Source organism: Rhinatrema bivittatum, chromosome 4 (genome assembly GCF_901001135.1).
Source record: "Rhinatrema bivittatum chromosome 4, aRhiBiv1.1, whole genome shotgun sequence".
In the NCBI taxonomy this organism is placed as follows: domain Eukaryota; kingdom Metazoa; phylum Chordata; class Amphibia; order Gymnophiona; family Rhinatrematidae; genus Rhinatrema; species Rhinatrema bivittatum.
The window spans coordinates 345,684,249-345,703,866 of NC_042618.1; the positions used below are offsets into that span (position 1 = coordinate 345,684,249).

General features: G+C 45.0%; 1 protein-coding gene across 4 annotated transcripts in view; it reads left to right on the forward strand.

The window, feature by feature from the left end:
* The window catches only part of SPATA20 (spermatogenesis associated 20), a 297,925-nt gene that overhangs the window by 232,724 nt on the left and 45,583 nt on the right, over positions 1-19,618 (forward strand). For all 4 annotated transcript variants that reach the window (XM_029600642.1, XM_029600641.1, XM_029600640.1 and 1 more), the window contains one exon: positions 12,043-12,242. In XM_029600642.1, coding sequence (XP_029456502.1) covers positions 12,043-12,242 — 200 coding nt within the window. The remainder of the gene's footprint in view (positions 1-12,042; positions 12,243-19,618) is intronic.

Sequence of the window (19,618 nt, forward strand, 5' to 3'; positions counted from 1 at the left end):
CGAAGGTCACACACACACGGCAAGGCAGAAGGCCCGAAGGCCACACACAGCAAGGCAGAAGGCCTGAAGGCCACACACACGGCAAGGCAGAAAGCCCGAAGGCCACACACTCGGCAAGGCAGAAGGCCCGAAGGCCACACACAGCAAGGCAGAAGCCCAAAGGCAAACACAGTAAGGCAGAAGCCCGAGGGCAAGGTAGCAAGACAGAAGCCCAAAGGCAAACACAGCATGGCAGAAGCCTGAGGGCAAGGTAGCAAGGCAGAAGCCCGAAGGCAAGGGAGGCTAGAGCAGGGAGCCCAAACGAGCTCGATGCCGAAGCACTGGAGTCTTGGGAAGGCAGGGTTATAAGGACAGTCCAGGACATAGAGTAGCTGACTAGGACGGGTTGGGTCAGCCAGGGGAGTCTGCTCTTGAGGGACCCCTGGTGGTGAGGCGGTTGCACAGCAGCATGCCGTAACAAACAGTGCAGAAGATGACAAACTGAGATCCTCAGTACAGTCATCTTCAGCGCCAAAGTACACTAGCAAGGATAGATTGACAACCAAAAAATTACAACTTTGGTGCAGAAGACTCACAGCGCTGACTAATTGGTACAGACATTGTCCACTTTGGCGCAGACAACCTCCAGCACCGCCATGTCGATGCAGAGAACAAGTGGCGCCAAAGAACAACCAAGAAAAAAAATCCAGCAAAACTGGAAACATATCAGATTCATCTTCTTCACCACCCTTGCTGGAACACATACTTTGTTGACAATACTGATAAAGGAACTGCAAATTTTTACCACAGTTCCAGACTGTCAGGCTTTTATTTGAACTTTGGATGGATTTTGTCTAAACTTATGAAGAGGAACTACCAAATAAGGAAAAAACCATAAAGAAGCCAGTTAAAGAAAAAGCTGGAATCGAAATTCTCAACTCTTTTACCACAGAATATTTCCAAAGATAAGCCAATTGAAATATGATCAGACGAAGACATGCCTTCTCCAGTATCATCTTACATTTAAACCCACTCTGATCACTCCTATGTGTCAGACAAATCAGATGAGGAGTTGGCTGGGGGAAGCTCCTCGATCTATCTTCAGCCACCTCTCCAGAATCTTATAAGCTGACTTCAGCACATGCTCAGCTTTTATACAGAAAATGTTATTTGCACTGGATTTTAGTCTCCATGAGGAAGAAAACACCACAACGGAATTACAAAGAGTATTACAGTGCCTTCAGAAACCGAAGCAATACAAATCTGTTCCCATGTAGCAAGCACTTCTCCAGGTCCATATCAAAATATGGAAAATGCTTTATTCAGTCACTCCAATAGTGAAGAGCATAGACGTAAAGTACTGAATTAAAAAATGTCCAGGGTAAGACAAGATTCAGTTGCCACACATAAACCACTTATGGAGTCAGCTAGGAAAGGCTAAGAAAACTAAAACTTTTTTACCTAAAAGTCTTTTTTGGCAAAGATTTAAAGCTTCTAGACACTATTAGTAAGAGAGTTTATCAAAGGGCTACTCAATCCAGAATAGAGGCCCTCCAAATTCAGATGATCAGTATCTGTTCAGGTGCTACCAGAGCAAGAGCTGAAGCAGTTCTCAGAGACCAGGAAAGACACTGAAGAACCTGCCTGTAATCTGACACACTCTATCTATAATGCATTTGATACCCCTACAGGGTAGCAGTATCAGTTCTAGTAGCTCGTAGACTAGCATGGCTTCAAGTGTCAGGATTATAAGAAGTCCATGACAAGTTGGCAGATACCCCATGCGATGGCTCTAGGCTGTTTGGAGAAAAAATAAATGAGACAATAGAATCAAGAACCAAAGTATTGCTCTACAGTTACTAACAGCATCTCAGATGGATACTTCTCCTAAAAGAAGATACCACCAAGATTCCTACTGTAAGCCTTTCTACTACTCACAACAAAAGCGCTATAGCCCAGGCTCCTACTACAGGCAAAGACCCATAGTATTACAAGACCTACAACAGCCCCAGCAGCAGATTCAACAGCCACAATCTAGACCAAGAGCAAGGGTCCGCCAATAACAAAGGCAGCGTTAGCAGTCTCCACAGAGGTCTGCTACTGGTTATTGACTCAAGCAGTGTACAAATAAAACCCATGTCTGGAACTACAAATAGGGGGAAGACTACGGTTCTTCAAATATCACTGGAATCTGGTCACTATGGACAAATGGGTTTTGAATATCATTCATCATGGGTATTTCCTAAACTTTCAAAACATTCCACCACATTCCCCCCTCCCCCACTGTGCTCCTTTGTTACAAAACTCATTTGAAAGTTCAACTACAATATTGGCACAGGAAGTAAACTCTCTTGCATTCAGACGCAATCCAACCAGTACCATCCAGCTAACAGGTAAAAGGTTTTTACTCCAGATATTTCTTGATTCCAAAGATATCATGAGATCTTTGCCCCATTTTAGATCTCAGAAATCTAAATATGTACCTGCAAAGAGAAGTTCAAAATGAACACACTGAGCACTATTCTACCATTGCTTCAGCAATACGATTGGTTGACTTTGCTAGACCTGAAGGACATTTATGCTCATATTCTAATTCACAAGAAACACCAAAAATACCAGTACAGAGTTCTTCCCTTTGGTCTAGTAGTAGCAGTGAGAGTCTACAAAATGCCTAGCGGCAGTGACTGCACACATAAGAAGAGAGAATTTACATGTGATTCCATAGCTTATAGTTTACAGTTTATTAAAATTTCTTAATCGCCAGGCGTACAAGACTCTAGGTAACAATAAAAAACATAATTATAACCATAAAATAAAACACAAATAAAACGTACAATAAAACTATTAATTTCACCAGCTCTAAAGTTTTTATAAGGAGCACCCAGATTAGCCATAAGCCAAATTACAGATAAGTCATGAGTCTGCTTTGAAGGTCTTAATATCTGATTCAAGCCTAAGCTCCACAGGTAAGGAATTCCAGAACTGTGGAGCGGCAGTGGAGCAGGTTCTTTCCCTTGTCTCATGAAGCTGTGCTTGTTTATAGGCTGGAACTTCAAGTAGACCTCTATTCTGAGATCTTAAATTATGAGTTGGAATTTAAACCTGCAACAAGGCACTAACCCAAGGGAATGAATTTAGAGTAAATGATGGACCATAACAGTTACCTTATAATTCACTCTCCACTGAAATGGAAGACAATGTAGATAGAAAAGGACTGGTGAGATATGTTCACAACTGCATATACCAGAGATCAGTCTGGCAGTCGCATTTTGAAAAGTTGAAAAGCTTTCAAAGCAACAGCTGGAAGACCCAAATAAACCACGTTACAGTAATCAAGTGTGGGTAGAATCAAAACTTGAACTACTGAGCGCAAATTACAAGCATTGAGCAAATGTTTTAAGCCACTGTTATGCTCAGGCTTGTGAACCCTTGGGCCGACGGGAGGATGGAATGCCTTAGGAGGAAGATCCGAAGGTTCTCCTGTCGGGTGGCGAGGCAGGAGCAGAAGATGTGACCAGCTGACCCTCGGCACTGAAGACAGAGATGACTGTGGAGGCAGACGAGGAGTCGAGACGTTTGAAGAGAAGAAGTGTGTCTTCGCCCCTGGAAGCCCGCGGTCCCCCCAGGAGGAGCCCGTAGGGACCTGGACCGCTGGGACTTAGGTGGACCTTTGAGAGGTCAAGAGTTCGGTGCAAGGGCTGACTGGAGCTTCACCCCTGGAAGCCCGCGGTCCCCCCGGGAGGAGCCCGTAGGGACCCGGGCCGCTGGGACTTAGGCGGGCCCTTGGAGACTGCAGTCAAGAAGAGTCCGAGGTCGAGTGCCAGAGGGTCGTCGCTCACCAATCCGAGGTCACACACCGAGGGATCACCACTTGCCAGTCCAAAGTCACACACCAGAGAATCACCGCTTGCCAATCCGAAGTCAATACCAGGAATTACCACTAGCCGATCCGAAGTCAGGAACCAGGAACCCCAGATGAAACAGGAACAAGAATCCAAAGCACAAGAACTCACCGAAGCAAGCAGACCTGACTAACCAAGGAAATTGCCATGTCAAGGAATGAGCAGAGGAAGCCTCCTTTTATACTTCCTCTGCTCTGGATCATTGGAAGCAGCTGAAGGTAATTAAAGGGCTTAGGTCCCTTTAATTCTAGTGAGGGGGCGCTGCCTCGCGCCTAAGATGGTGGCGGCCATCTTGGATCTCGGGCCGCGGAGGAAAGCCGGTAGCTGCCGCAAGGGAGGAGCAGGGATGGCTCCTGACCTGGCGGCCAGCCCGGAGGCCCACGCCGATGTGCGGGGGCACCGGGCACATGTAGCAGGGCGGTCTGCCCCGATGCCGCCACCGCAGCCGCCACAGCTCAGGTAGGGGGGTGCAGAACACAACAGCCACAAAGTAGACATAATTTTAAAAAGCCAGGTGCGTGCACGTGTCCATGTGTGCGTGCCAATTTTATAACATAAGCAAGCCGGCGCACACATGTTATAAAATCCCATGGCCACGCGCAAATGCACACAGGATTTTATAATCCGCACACGCAGGGGGCGCCAATTTTATAAGATTACGCCCGGCGACGCAATCGGGCTTCCCCGAGTTCCCTCCCAGTCTGCTCCAATTAAGAGTGGACTAGGCGGGAACTTCCCTACCCATACTTCTTCCCTCTTCTCCTCTCCTCTCCTCTCCTCTCCTCTCCACCCCAAACCCATTCTCCTACCTTCCCTTTTTTTTGTTTTGTTGCTTACTGCTCTGGCCAACTGCCGGTGTGTACTTCCCCAGCACAGTGTCAAATGGCCGCTGTAACGGCCGCCTCCAGCCCCACCTCCTTTTCAGGTCCCGCCACTTATTCGCATACCGGGGTTTCTGCGCATGGCCGGGCCCATTTGAAAATTCGCTCGGCTTGTGTGTAAGATCCGGCCATGCACGTAAACCCCGGGATTTACATGCACAGTGGTTTAAAAATCTACCCAATAATTTGGAATCAGTCCAGACTCAAGCTTTTTATCTTGGAAGATATCGGTATTGACACATTATTACAAGATAACGAAGCAGGAATGTCCGAGATGGCAGAAAGTTGTAAGCTCAGCAAATCAGTTTTAGACATTTTTAGAGACAGTTTATTATGACTCATCCATAATTTAATAGTGGACATGTAGAGGGATAACAGCTTTGAAGTATCTTCCCAGGAAGATAAATGTTCAAAATAAAACTGAATATCATCTGCATAGATAGGGTATCCCACACTGAGGCCCGCAAGAACTTATCAATAGGCACTAAATAGATATTAAAAAGCAAAGCAGATAAGGCTGAAACTTGAGGAACCCTGGTGGGGATATCATATCAAGAGGAACAGCAAGAATTAATTCTGACTTGATGTGATCTCTGACAGGTAGAATCTAAACCAAGCCAAAACAAGTCCATCTAAACCAATCTCTTTCAAATGAAATAAAAGGATCTCGTGATCTAAGGTATCAAGAACAGATGAAATATCCAAACATACCAGTAGTTATTTCTTACCACTATCCATTCCCTTACAAAGAGAATCCAGTAAGGAGGTAATCAGAGTTTCTGTGCTAAGTGCCTTACATAAACCAAACTGAAAGAGGGTCAAGGAGACAATGATCATCCAAAAAGTCATTCAGCTGTTGAAAAAGACTAAATTCCAAAATCTTGGCCTCAAAACAAAATAATCTAAACCATGTTTCTTTAAAATTGGGTGGACAGTGATCTTTTTTAACCCAAGAAGAACCATTCCTTCACTCAAAGTTAGATTAATAATCTTTGCTAAAAAAAAAAAAAAAGGTGCAGTAGTGGCTTGAGAATTTAAAAAATGAAAAGATTACAAACATTCAGGAATGAGAAGGAACTATTCACTTTAGAAATGGCTACAGAGACAGGTTCAAAAGAATACCCACAAGGGTATGTGGACTTCTGAGCTAGATAAATACCATGGAGGAACTTAGACAAAAAGAACTGAGAGTTTTGTGACCTTACCTCGACAGTTGGCCAATATTGAGTACCTCCTACGAAAACTCTATAGAAAGATGTCAAAAGCGTAATTGCGCCCATGCACAGCCTTGGTTTCATAATACATTTCCAGAAATCCTCTCTAGTGCCAAAGCAATGCATAGTATTCATAGGCACAAAACTTGATATGATAAAGGCCAAAGCATACCTGACATCATAGAGGGCAAGCACTCTGCAATCACTAATACAGCCAGAAGATACATGAAAATCCTGGAACATATGGCTTCCATGGACAAGGTTACACCACTAGCAAAACTCAACATGAGCTATGCGCAGTGGCACCTCAAGAACCATTGGGACCAGCAAACCTAACTTTCATCACAGCAAACCAATCACAGGCTCACGTCTTCAAACATTGAGATGGTGAAAAAACTTAAGGAGCCTACAGTGGGGACAACACATACATCCACTGCAGATACAGGCAACCTTAACAACCAATGCTTCAAATCACGTTGAGGAGCACATATTGGATCGCTGTATTCTCGAGGTATATGGACAGGACAAGAATCTTCACTGCATATCAGCATTTTAGAAATTAGAGCAGTTTTCTATGGCCTCCAGGTTTTCCAAAGCCACTTGAAAAACAAGATTATTCAAATTTCAACAGATAACCAAGTGGCAATATTTTATGTAAACAAGCAAGGGGGAACGGGCTCTTAGTAATTATGCACAGAAGCCATATAAATTTGGAGGCTACAATAAATATAAAATTGCAAATTATGGCCATCTATCTCCCAGGCAAACACAATCTAGTGGACAAGTTAAGCTGTCAACTTCAGCCACATGAGTAGACAATCAGCTACAAAGCCTAGATTACTTCTTCAGTCTTTGGAGTACTCCAACCATAGATCTTTTTGCTTCACCTTTCGATCACAAATTAGTGAAACTTTGCTCCAAAAAACCTACAGACAAAGCACTGGCTATAGGTGCATTCCCCATTGCATGGAACAAAGAGACATTATACACTTTCTTGCCAATACCTTTCATAGCAAAAATCCTATTAAAATTGAGATGAGACCAAGGAGAAATGATCCTCATAGCTCCGTTCTTGCCACACCAGGCCTTCACAGACTAGCTGTAACATGCCCAATAAAGTTGCTGTCAATCCCAAACCTTAGAGCACAATACGAGGGAACAACCTTTGGTTGCTGGCTCTGACAGCATGAATGTTGAGAGTACTAGAATTAACTCGCTTAATCTCCCTAAAGAAATAAATGAATTCCTGCTTGCAGTAAGTCTGCCATCCACTCTGAAGTCTTATAACTGTAAATGGATGAGGTTTACCAGTTGGTGTCAGAAGAAGAAAAAGGATCCTTTTCAATGTGAGGTACCAATAATACTGGATTATTTACTACATCTAGTAAAATTGGGTTTAAAATCAAGTTCACTGCAAGTCCATCTAAGTGCCATCGCCGCTTATCATCACCAAGAGAGAGAAAGTCCAGTATCTCAAAACAGATTTCCATATTGTATATCTGTATAAGATGCTTGTCTGCAGAGAAAGTGAAGTTACTTATCTGTAACAGATGTTCTCTGAGAACAGCAGAACATAAAGCCGCACCATCCCTCCCTCCTCCCCAGGACGTTGTCCTCTGAGCTTGGAAATGGACTGAGGGAGTTTGCACAGCAACGCTAGTGCTGGAAGTTCTGCTCATTCCCAAAAATAAATCAAGAAGTTTCTGGGCTAGAGGAGAAAGTAGACCGAATTGGCGCTGTTGGATTATGTCACCTATCTTGTATGGTTGTATGTTCTGTTATTCGTTGAGACACCTCTTACGGAAAAGCATCTTCACTTTTTCTTACGTTATCTAACTGCTCCATAATGAGCAAGGGTCATAAGTTAAGATGTTGCTGTTTCAAAATTTTAAATCGACTAGTCAAATATAAAATGCCAACATCTTTCAACTTAAGTCTTCTTCACTACATAGGCAATAATCTCCCAGCTGCCTACAAAATCTCAGGACTCATATTTAATTCTAGATAATCCTGCCAGTTATTTTTCAAAATATTGCAAAAGTTAGTACATAAAAGAGAATCACTCAAGCGCCATGCATGATAAGAGATGGGCATAGCCCCAATTTCAGCAGCCTTTATCCTAGGAAACAGGTGACTATAAATAGGTAATCCAAAAGAGAATAAGAGTTATGGGAGTTTGAATAAAAGGAAAAATCTAACTCATCCAGGTGCAACACCCTCCAGAATTCAACTAGCTGAAGTTCCTTCATGAGAAATTACAAACCCATACCCGGTTTTACATTCCTGTTTATTCTAGGCAGTTTAGTATCAATAGTAGGAGTTAACGGATTAAATTCTCCTCCAAGAATAATTATATGATCTAAGAATTGACTAATCAGTGTGTCCAGCTATGAAAAGAGAGCATGATTATACACATTTGATACATATACATTAGCTAGTAAGTACTAGCTAATCTAAGGACCCACTTATAAACACAAACCATCCATTCAGATCGGTGGTAGTTCTTTCCATGACCAAGGATAAATTTATGTGCAAAAGAATTATCACACCCCTTTGTCTGCTGGTATAAGATGAGAATGCAAGCTGACCTACCCAGTCATTGTTTAAGTTGTACATGTTCCCCCTTTATCCAAGTTAGTTTCTTGAAGAAAGACAATTTGTGCTTTTTCTTTTCTGCAAAGATTGTATATCTTTTTATCCCAGGACAAGCAGGATGCTAGTCCTCACATATGGGTGACATCATTGATGGAGCCCTATTTCGGAAAACTTTCTGTCAAAGTTTCTAGAAACTTGTGACTGGCCCTGTGAGGCCACTGAGCATGCCCAGCATGCCATGATATTCTCTGCCACAGGGGTCTCTCTTCAGTCTTCGTTTTTCCACGCTGCTGTAGGCATCGCGAAGCAGGAGCCTTTGTGAGTTTCCTCAGTTTTTTGTCTGACTAAAAAAATCAGATTTCACATTCATTCTGTCCCACATCAGGATCTCTCAGGTTTCCACCGGCTGATGAGTAAATCTTTGTCTCGTTTTTACTCTTTGAGTAAAAATTTTTTCCTCTCACGTTTCTTCTCATTTCATCGACGGCTGTCGACGTTAAAATGGCCACAGGATTTTAAAAATGTCCCATCTGTAATCGGACAATGTCCATTACAGACCCACACCTTATTTATTTATTTATTTATTTATTTATTTATTTATTTAAGGGTTTTTATATACCGCGGCACGTTTGGAACATCACCTCGGTTTACAGTAAAACATAATGCGCAACAGGCCTTACAGAGAACAAGAAACCATAATATATATATTAGGCATCGATAAACATTCTAACAGGTAGCAGGTAAATATATAACAGTCTTGGAGTGGGCAAGTTGCCCTCGACTGATGTCATGCCATCCGGGTATATAGCCTGTACTATGTTGCTAGCTCGTTGAGTTAGCAAGGACTTGGTCTCAGCCGGTCTAAGCTACTCTGCCGCTTCTGTGCTGCTGCTGGAAGCTCTCTCTCTGCCCTTCGGGGTAATTGCTACCCTGGGTACCCGCTCCTCGGGGGCCCTCTGCTTTATTTCAGGTGCCTTACAGGGATCAGGTACTCGCTCCTCGAGGGCCTGCTCTCCCTGCCTCGGTGCTGTACCATCTTCTTCAACCTGGTGGAATCGCATACCTACAGCAACCATCTAGTGAGTAATCTAACTCTCAGTCTATCTCATCCACAGTACTGCCTTCACAAAAAAGCTGGGAGTGGCTTGCTTTTTGTGGCGGTTACTACCCCAAACCAAATAAGCCTGATACTTCACTTTCAATGCATATCTAGCATAGCTCTCTGCTTCAACGGCAGGGGAGATAGTCTGATATTTCAAGCATATCCAGCATAGTTCTCTGCTTCAACAGCAGGGGAGGAAGTCTGACACTTCAAGCATACCCAGCAAAGCTCTCTGCTTCAACGGCAGGGGAGATAGTCTGACACTTCAAGCATACCCAGCATAGCTCTCTGCTTCAACAGCAGGGGAGGAAGTCTGACACTTCAAGCATACCCAGCAAAGCTCTCTGCTTCAACGGCAGGGGAGAAAGTCTGACACTTCAAGCATACCCAGCATAGCTCTCTGCTTCAACGGCAGGGGAGATAGTCTGACACTTCAAGCATACCCAGCATAGCTCTCTGCTTCAACGGCAGGGGAGGAAGTCTGACACTTCAAGCATACCCAGCATAGCTCTCTGCTTCAACGGCAGGGGAGGAAGTCTGACACTTCAAGCATACCCAGCATAGCTCTCTGCTTCATCGGCAGGGGAGAAAGTCTGACACTTCAAGCATATCCAGCATAGCTCTCTGCTTCAACGGCAGGGGAGAAAGTCTGACACTTCAAGCATATCCAGCATAGCTCTCTGCTTCAACGGCAGGGGAGAAAGTCTGACACTTCAAGCATATCCAGCATAGTTCTCTGCTTCAACGGCAGGGGAGAAAGTCTGACACTTCAAGCATATCCAGCAAAGCTCTCTGCTTCAACGGCAGGGGAGAAAGACTGACACTTCAAGCATATCCAGCATAGCTCTCTGCTTCAACAGCAGGGAAGAAAGACTGATACTTCACTTTCAATGCATATCCAGCGTAGCTCTCTGCTTTCGTTGCTTGCTTCGGGAGGAGGGGAGAGAGGACTGGCAATCCCGAGCGTAGGAGAACCGTCCACTTCCTGGTACCTGTCATTTCAAATGTCATTTGAAATGACAGATACCAGCGTGTCCGTGAAGCGTTAGGCCAGCGCACCCAGGATACTGTATAGCGCTCTATACAGTAAAATGGGTTGCGCGGGCCTAACGCTTCACGGACATTTCTTAGACGCAGCTTGCATTTGCAAGCTATTTACATACAGTATCGAGCGGTAGGTGAGCTGGACTGTGCGTGCGGCAACTGCGGGTGCGCCCGGCACTAATGCAGCTCTTCCTACCGCTCCTTACTGTATCGGCCTGTTTGGTAGAACTGCATTTTCTCTCTTTAATTCTTGCAATTGAGTAGGAAACTGATCGGATGCCAATTCTTGTGCTATCATCCTCTAATCCATCCCTGCTATCTTCGTTGAGTGCCTATCAACTCCCTCCTTTATATCATCAAGAGAGGACTTGAAATTTCTTTTGCAAGCTCATCTTTAAAACCCCAAATCAATTTCTCAGTCTCAGCTGCCATCTTGAGCTCAATAACATGGGCTTTTATCTCACGTTGTTCGTGGTATTCTAGTGGTCATCACTTAGGAAACCCAAATATACCAACTAGGAAGGCATTCAAAATGCTGTAAATTGCCAGTCAATTTTAACTGGATAGAGTATAGGTTCTATGATGTAGATTTGCTGATAAATATGAGGCCTTAGTGGAGTTCCACCCACACATGACTTCTCAGCAGGATTGTATTACCAATTTTATATCTTGTCGCATTGTACATTGTACCCACGGGCTTGGAAACCTATTTCAAACTGACAATTCTTGCAGCGTCTTCCATTGAAAATTCAATGGTGGCTGATGCCAGAGGGATACTTTATCTTGTATGCTCAGCAAGTGTAAAGCACTTGTGGTAAAGAACGCATGGAGATTTAACAATGAAATCCCTGAGTGGACTACTCCGGGCCAGCCCTAACCCCACCCTAGTTTCCTGCAAGGAAAAGTATGTGCATTCTGGGCAGTGCATGTACCTTTCCCCTCATAGAGGTAGGGGAGGCAATTTTGAAAGGGTTTATTTTTTCCCCATGGGTAATCCCTTTGATAGTTTTCCCCAAGAAGAGCACTGTATATCCTCTGAAAGAGAAGGTAACTTTTAAATTAAAAGTTGATTTCTCCAAACGAGCTGAGATTTCTTCGAGTTATTGTGGTTGTGGGCTTAAGCAAGCATCTCCGGTGAGGCTATGAGGGTTGTGGTGCACTGGGGGGGGGGGGGGGGGGGGGGGGAAGACATGTTCTCAAGGTGCAGCCCATCTCTGAGTTAGCCTGAAGTGCCTACCAAAGGTAACAAGTTTCAGAGGCATGTGTGTTCTCAATCCCAGTCATCTGAGCAGACTGTAACTGGCTTTCTCTTGTTTCCCCTTTAGAGCAAGATGGTGCCGAACCCAGTGCAAACTCCGTTGCAGCCTTCAACCTCCTCAGGGCAGCTTACTTCACTGGTCACCTTGACTGGATTGAGAAATCTTCTCAGATTCTGGCAGCATACTCGGAAAGGCTGCTGAAGCTCCCAGTTTCACTCACTGAAATGGTTCGAGCATTAATGGCTTATCACCAGACCCTGAAGCAGGTAAGGAGGAGGCGTCTCCCCTACCAGGCAACGGCGGGCAGGGGGCGGGCAAAGTTGTTATGATTCACATGCAAGTATATTTGATTTATATTCCGCTTTTTAGCATTTTAAAGTGGATTATATTCAGATACTGGAGGTATTTCCCTGTTCCCAGAGGACTCACAGTCTAAACCATAGATGCACTAAGCCGTGATGTTTTATCGCAGAAGAGGTCCCATTATTGCAGTGGGATGTTGCCGCATTAGTGTGGCCCCCTCCCCCGAAAAATCATCGTGGCTGCATGGCTCATTCTTTTGTGTTGTAGCCAAAGACTGCGGCACAAAAGAACGCGGCAAGTGGACCTTTAATGCGATGGTGGTCCCAACCTCATGAGAACGCCATTGCCTTAAAGGGCAACTGATCTGAAAAATAAAAGATGCGGCAGATGAGGAAGTTGAGACGGGGTCAGTACTGACCTCCGTCTCAACCCAGGGCCGCCAATCAAGGTGGCCCTGACTTCCCCAAAATGTGAAAAAAAGTAAAAATTATGTGCGTGCGGTGCAACCACTTCAGGGCCCCGGCACCCCCACCCATACCCATCTCCCATCCCCCCAAGCCAATCCATCAATCCCCCTCAAGCAAATCAAGCACCCCCACCGAAGACCATCAGTGAAACCCCCATCCCCAGTCCCACCTGAAATAGAACATCAAACCCCCTGCCCTTCCCCCCAAAACAGTGCTGGCCCCGCACCCACCATTCCCCTGCATCCTGTCCTCCAGAACTCCCCAGTGCACCCGATCCCAACCAGGAGCCGTTTTAAGGTTCTGAGGGAGTTCTGGAGGAGGGGTAGGGTGCGGGTCCAGCACCCTTTTTTAGGGGGGGGGCTTGATCTATAAGCTTTGGAGGGGATGGGGTGCGAGGGTTGATGTTTGACCTTGGGGGAAGGGCCAGGAGGGGTGGGGGGGTTTCACTGATGGACTTTGGGGAGGATTGATGGATTAAATAAAGGGAGTGGGGGAGGGGGGCTTGATTGATTTACTTTGGGGGATTGATGGATTGACTTGGGAGGGTGGGGGTGGGTATGAGAGAGGGTGCCAGAGCCTGGAAGAAATTGTTTGTTGGGGGGGGGCGTCACTGTACATGCATACCTTTTTACTTTTATTCACATTTTGGAGGTGGAGCCACCTTAATTGGCGGCCCTGGGTTCAGACACGGGTCAGCACTGACCCCTTCTCAACGTCTCCGTTTGCAGCTATTTTTTTTCCTGCTGCTTTACATGTGCGGTGGGAGCCTCGGGACCCATTTTAGGATCCTGGGCCTACCACAGCTCATGTAATGCATTTCAAATAGGTGTAGATATTTTATCTCGGCTGACCACTTTCTCAGTTTGCCGCAATCAATATTTATATAAAATTGACTAGTAATGGCCACTTTTGCATCAATTTGCATTATTCATATATGAAAATCACATGCAAAGAAGGTCATTGTAATAGGGGAGGGTATCTGGGCAGGGAGATGCAAAATATCGTGTATATTGCACGTTAGAGCAGTGGTTCTCAGTGTGTCACTGGAAGATGTGTCCTTAAAAATTTGACATAGCAAGCCTATGCTTTCTATAACAGCCACATGTGCTTTCTGCTTGAGGAGAGTGCAGAGTGAGGAGCTGGTACTTAAAATTCCTCATCAGCGCTCCCTGTTGCTGCTTTTCCCTCAACCCTGGCAATCACTGCCACCACCATACAAGCCAGAAATGTTGCAGGCATTCTGTATCCTGCCCTACCATCCTGCTGCACCTTCCCTCTCCCCCTCCCACTTCTTGGAGTTTGTTTTTCTCTGTATGCTTGTTTATAATTGATGGTCTTTTATTCTGTATTAGATAAGAGTCAGTCTGCATTCTGCAGGTTTGACAGAGGTGAGGAATTCTGCTAACTAGGATGTAGATTCTGTGTAGGAATCTACAGCAGTCTGGCTTTCTATCAGGCCGATACAGTAAAGCGCGGCCACGGTTACCCTGCTTCTAACCCGCTTTATACCTACATTTTGGCTGCATAAGTCCAACCCGCGATTCACTATCCCTTTTAACCCATCCTTACCGCTTCTTGAAATCAACGGGAAACCCTTTCCGCCCGCGGCATGTATATGATATGTAAACGATTGGATTAGCTATTCCCTCCCATACAGTAACATGCGCCCCGATTATCGCCTTTTTAACCTGTAGTTTTGCCGCGCGTTTAACCTGCTAATTTACCGCCTACCCTTACCCCTGTGTTAGTGTGGAGCGTCAGGCAGAGAGAGACAGCAATAGGCAGGCTCCGGTCAAAATCGACTCGACATGTTAAAGCAAATGTGAATAAAGTGCAACAAAAGTAAACTTACTGCATGTGAATGACAAACAGTCCTCTCTCCCCTCCTCCCAAGGCGCGCACCGCGGCTCCCCTGCCTCCCAGGGGCAGCCGGCGGCGAAAGCGGCTTCCAGCAGCCCCTGCCGGCGAAGGTGGATGGAAGCATGCCTGTACGTGCAATTTGGGCGCTCAAGGCAGTGAAGGTGCATGAGCGCACGCCGTGCGTGACGTCACGGCGTTCGGTCATGCACTTTCGCTGCCTTGAGCGCCCAAATTGCACTTACAGACAGGCGTGCGTTCATCCACCTTCGCCGGCGGGGGCTGCTGGAAGCAGTTTTCGCCACTGGCTGCCCCCGGGAGGCAGGGGAGCCGCGGTGCGCGCCTTGGGAGGAGGGGAGAGAGGACTGTTTGTCATTCACATGCAGTAAGTTTACTTTTGTTGCACTTTATTCACATTTGCTTTAACATGTCGAGTCGATTTTCGCTGTGCGCCTTGCTTCGGGAGGAGGGGTGGAGAGAGGACTGGCAATCCCCGATGCCCGAGCATAGGAGAACCATCTACTTCCTGGTACCTGTCATTTCAAATGACATTTGAAATGACAGGTACCAGCGCACCCAGGATACTGTATAGGCGCTGTATAGCGCTCTATACAGTAAAATGGATTGCTCAGGCCTACCGCTTCATGGACGCGCTCTAATTGCGTCTAATTTAAATACTGTATCGAGCGGTATGTGATCCGAACTGTGCGTGCGGCAAACGAGGGTGCGCCCGGCACTGCCGCACTCTAACGCGTCCTTACTGTATCAGCCTGTTTGTGTTTCCAGTTGTAAGTGTACTGGGTTCTATATTTGCAATCCTGCTTTTTCATAGGCAAGGTTGTTGCTGTTCAAGTCCTGGGTGCTAGTACTCTTATGGTATGCCATATAATTTCTAAGTGTCTTTTTTAGCAGGTTTTCATGTTATTTCAGAAAGTGGCAGGCAGGGAAGGGATTTTGAATACTGTTACTGAGAGGATATCAGAATTTGAATATATTTTTTTGTATTAGTGAGTTGAAAGGGAAATTTTCCTAACTCTGCTCTGTGTAAACTCTAGAAGAGATCAGAACTTTCTGAGGTTGACATTGAAATGCATAAGTGTTTGTCTGTATTGAAAAACTGTTTGCTGCATATGCATATCAGTCCCAGATTTCTCACTGATGCAGTATGCAAAGATTAACATTTTTGTGAAAAAAATAACCTTTAATAATGATATTTTATAAGCAGTTATTGAAATTAAAGAATATGTTATCTTTCTCCTGTATCATTTTCAACAATAAAATATCTAGGCTTTTTTTTTTTTTTTTAGTATAGCTGTTAAATGTAGTATGCAATGTGTCCCGCACGTGAGCATCATCTGTCAGATGTGTCATGACAGAAAAAAAGATTGAGAACCACTGCGTTAGAGCACTAACACGGCTTGATGCATCACCCAGTAAATTTGTACCTGAGGCAACAGAGGGTAAAACAACTATGCTACTCCTAGTTTGTCTGTAGACCTCCCCTACACTTTTCATGTTTATCTATTCTTGCCCCTTTCTGCATTTTTCTCCCTTTATCTTGTCGTGTTTTCTCTCTGAATTCCTACTCATTCTTTTGAGTATCACTAACCATTGTTGTGGTCCAATTCTGCAGAGTGTTGAGGTTGGGACAACAGAAAGAATAGCCATGAGAGAGCAATGGCATGGGCATGGATAGCAGATATTGCAGTTCTAAAAGTTAGTAATGATAGGGCGTTGATTATTGGACATATTCTTGAGCTGGAAATATTAACATAACAAGTACTTATGTTTGAGAGCAACATCATGCCATGTGTACTATAAAGTGTAAACTTGGTGGTATTGAGTCATTGTTAGCTGAGTTTTAGCTGAACAGAGTCTTAGCAGATGGTAAATGTCTGTCTGTGTTTTGCAGTTTTGTGCTTGTATGTCTCTCTGCTCCTCCATATAACTTTGAAACGGCTGTACCTATCTCCAAACTTTGTGTGGAGGTAGGTTCTTTTGGGGTTGGGGGGAAATCTCAGACTTCTTCACTATTCAGTTGGTGAGTGATTTGGTGGGGGGATGGGTGGTGGGGGCTAACTTGGTAGTTTTCCCATAACAAATGTCTGTGGGGTAGTCTCGAGGCTATCTAGAACAGTGTTTCCCATACTTTTCATTCCTAAGGCACACCTACATTAACAAAACTGTTGTGTGGCACACCAGCTTCCAAGAGAGCAGGCAAAGTGGACATGGAGAGGACTCATATGGCCAAAAGAAGAGTTAGGAAAGCACTGAAAGCCCCACCAGTCTATCTTCCAAATTTTAAAGCAACAGGAAAGAGGTGGTGAAAACACACATGGACCAGCTCTCTCTATAAGCAAGCGCAGAGGAAGGGAGGTCGCTGTGGTGCTGGCAGATGCTCAGTTAGTCACCTGGGCTGCTGCATGTGGCTGCTGGAGCTCCCTCACTGCTGCTCCCAACAGTCAGAGTGAGTCACATCCAGTGCTTCATGCTCGCTCTCCCTATCTCACTCAGCCTGGGGATAAGACAGAGGTTGGAAGGATCAAAGATGAGGGAAGATGAAGAGGGGGCTTGTACAGTAGCTAGGAAGAAGAGGCATGAATGATTGCGCTTATTCTCAAAAAGGAAAACACTGGTGTCTCTTGTTGCAGTGAGGTGCTAAAATCAGCCAGGGATGGATTTATGATTTTGGTGCCCCTAGCCAAAGATCCATGGCAGCGCCACTTTGAAGCTCTGCTGGCACATGGCCCTAAAGCAAGTAGAAACTGACTGTAGGCAACTGCCTGGGGCGCCACATTATGAAGGCATCAAATATCCTAGCTAAAGATATTGTCTTCAAAATTTGGCACCCTAGGCAGTGGGGCCTGTGCCTAAATCCCAGAGCCCAGGTGCTGGCCTGGATCCTGGCATCAGGCAGTGGTGAATTTTCCGAGGCACCCCTGATTGGGTCTGAAGTCACACCAGTCTGCCATGGCACGCTAGTTGGAAATACCCGTCTAGAATGTTGCAGTTCCTGCCTTTGATAATGTTGTGTTTTGGGGAACTGTACTGTTGGATGTGTGATCTGGCATGAGTGCTGGTAGCTTTATTTCACAGGCAAGGGTTTGGTGGTGCTTACTGTGGGTATATTCTGATATCCCAGTGTGCCACTGTAGGTGCTGTCTTCACGATTTGCCTTACTATCTCTTCACTAACATAGTACTAATTAACATGAGGTCGATATTCAGTGCCACTTAGCTGGCTAAGTGGCAACTTCTGAATATCTGGCTTTGTGCAGTGGACACCATTTAGTTGGATAACTACTTATCTGACTTAGTAGCTAGCCAGCTAAATGGTGGGCGGGATGGGGGCATAACAAAGAAGAGCTACGATAAGTAGCAATATTGAGAAGTTAGACCTACTATTGAGCAGGTCTAAAGTTATCTGGATAAAATTATCAGGGTATATTCAGCAGGGCTGCCGCACCACTGAATATCCCAGCTAGGTTAGGAGGATCTGTTTATCCTCCTAACTTCTGTAGCCAGCTAGTGTTTGACTATCTACTTCTGTGCTGCTTAAGGTGGTGTTCCTTCATAACCTGACCAGGATGGGTTGTCTCAGGGAGATGCTCAGTAGACCAGATTAGAGATGAAGGTCCAGCCTGTTTAAGGGATATTTAAATCTTTTGCTGAGATAATTGGTTAAACGATTTAACCTATATCTGGACACCTATCTGTATTACATAATGCTGAGTTCTGGGGTTCCGTGGTCGTCTACTGTGAGCCCTTTGTCTTTTCTCTGTTAGGTTACGCATCAAAGAGTTCAGAGCACTGAGAGATGAAGATGTGGTTAGTTTGAGGTGGATATAGAAAAGGAACATGGAGGAGCTGGGGGCTTAGATATTTTGTCAGAGTTTGGAAACCCCTTCAATTAAGCCTGGACTGGATGTCAGGGTTTAAAGCAGGTTAGCGGAGGAGACTAACATTCTCTCTTTCTTGGAAGTAGAAACCCGGTCTCTGATGCGGTATATCACCCTGACAGATAGTGCGGCCCTGGCCTGTTCTCCCAGTGGGAGTCCCTGCAAGTCCTGTACCATTTCTCAGCACTGGAGCTGGTCCTGCTCATATTTCCTCTTTGCTGTCCAGAGCTGATAAATGTTTTTACCTTGGCTCTTTGTATAGAACTTTCCCCTGAATTTCACCTGTCGCTTGTCAGGGAGATTTATGGATTTGCCCCTTTTCTCTTGCATATAAAAATATCTTATTTCGGCTGTGAGAAAATATCTGTCAACATCAGACCAAGCTGTTTTACCTCTGGAATAATCGGGGGTGGAGGGAGGGGATGAAAGTCAAGGGCATACATTTCTTTTTTTTTAATATATTTTAAATGAACTGTATTAAGTCTCAAATGCAATAAGAACAGATATATAATCTTGACAGATAACGGTGCAGGTAAAGTTACAGTCTCGCAAATAGACCCCCAACCCTACATTCCCTGAGAGATACAAGGAAGAAAATAATTAAACCCCAAATTATGCTGCATTCTGTTCATGTAAATCAAGCCCAAAGAAGTCATGCCTGTCACCCTCCCACCCTCGTCTCCAAATTTCAGATTTGTTTTTGAGAACGGGTGCAGTCACACACATTCCCATGTAACTGAAAAGCTACCAACAGCAGAGAGTGGTGGAAGGGTAATGGCGGTGGATGGAGGGACAGATGTGCTCGGCTGAGGTGTTCCACGCACATTGCTGGCTGCAGCTGTCATTTTGAAACCTATTCAAATTTTAAACAAAGTGGGTTTGATTCATGAGTTTGGTGAAATGGAGGTAGGGAAGAAGAAGAGAAAACAAAAGAAAGAAGCAGAGGAACAGAAGGGATCAGTGTTTGGATTTTTTTGTACCTGAGCACGAGAGACAGATGGAAGGAGGTGAGAGTGAGAAGGAAGGAGGGAAAAGAAGATTGGGAGAAAAAGTAAGATACTGAGTAAGGTCAATTTCTGGATTTTAAAAATAGATCTTTACTGTGAATAATACAACA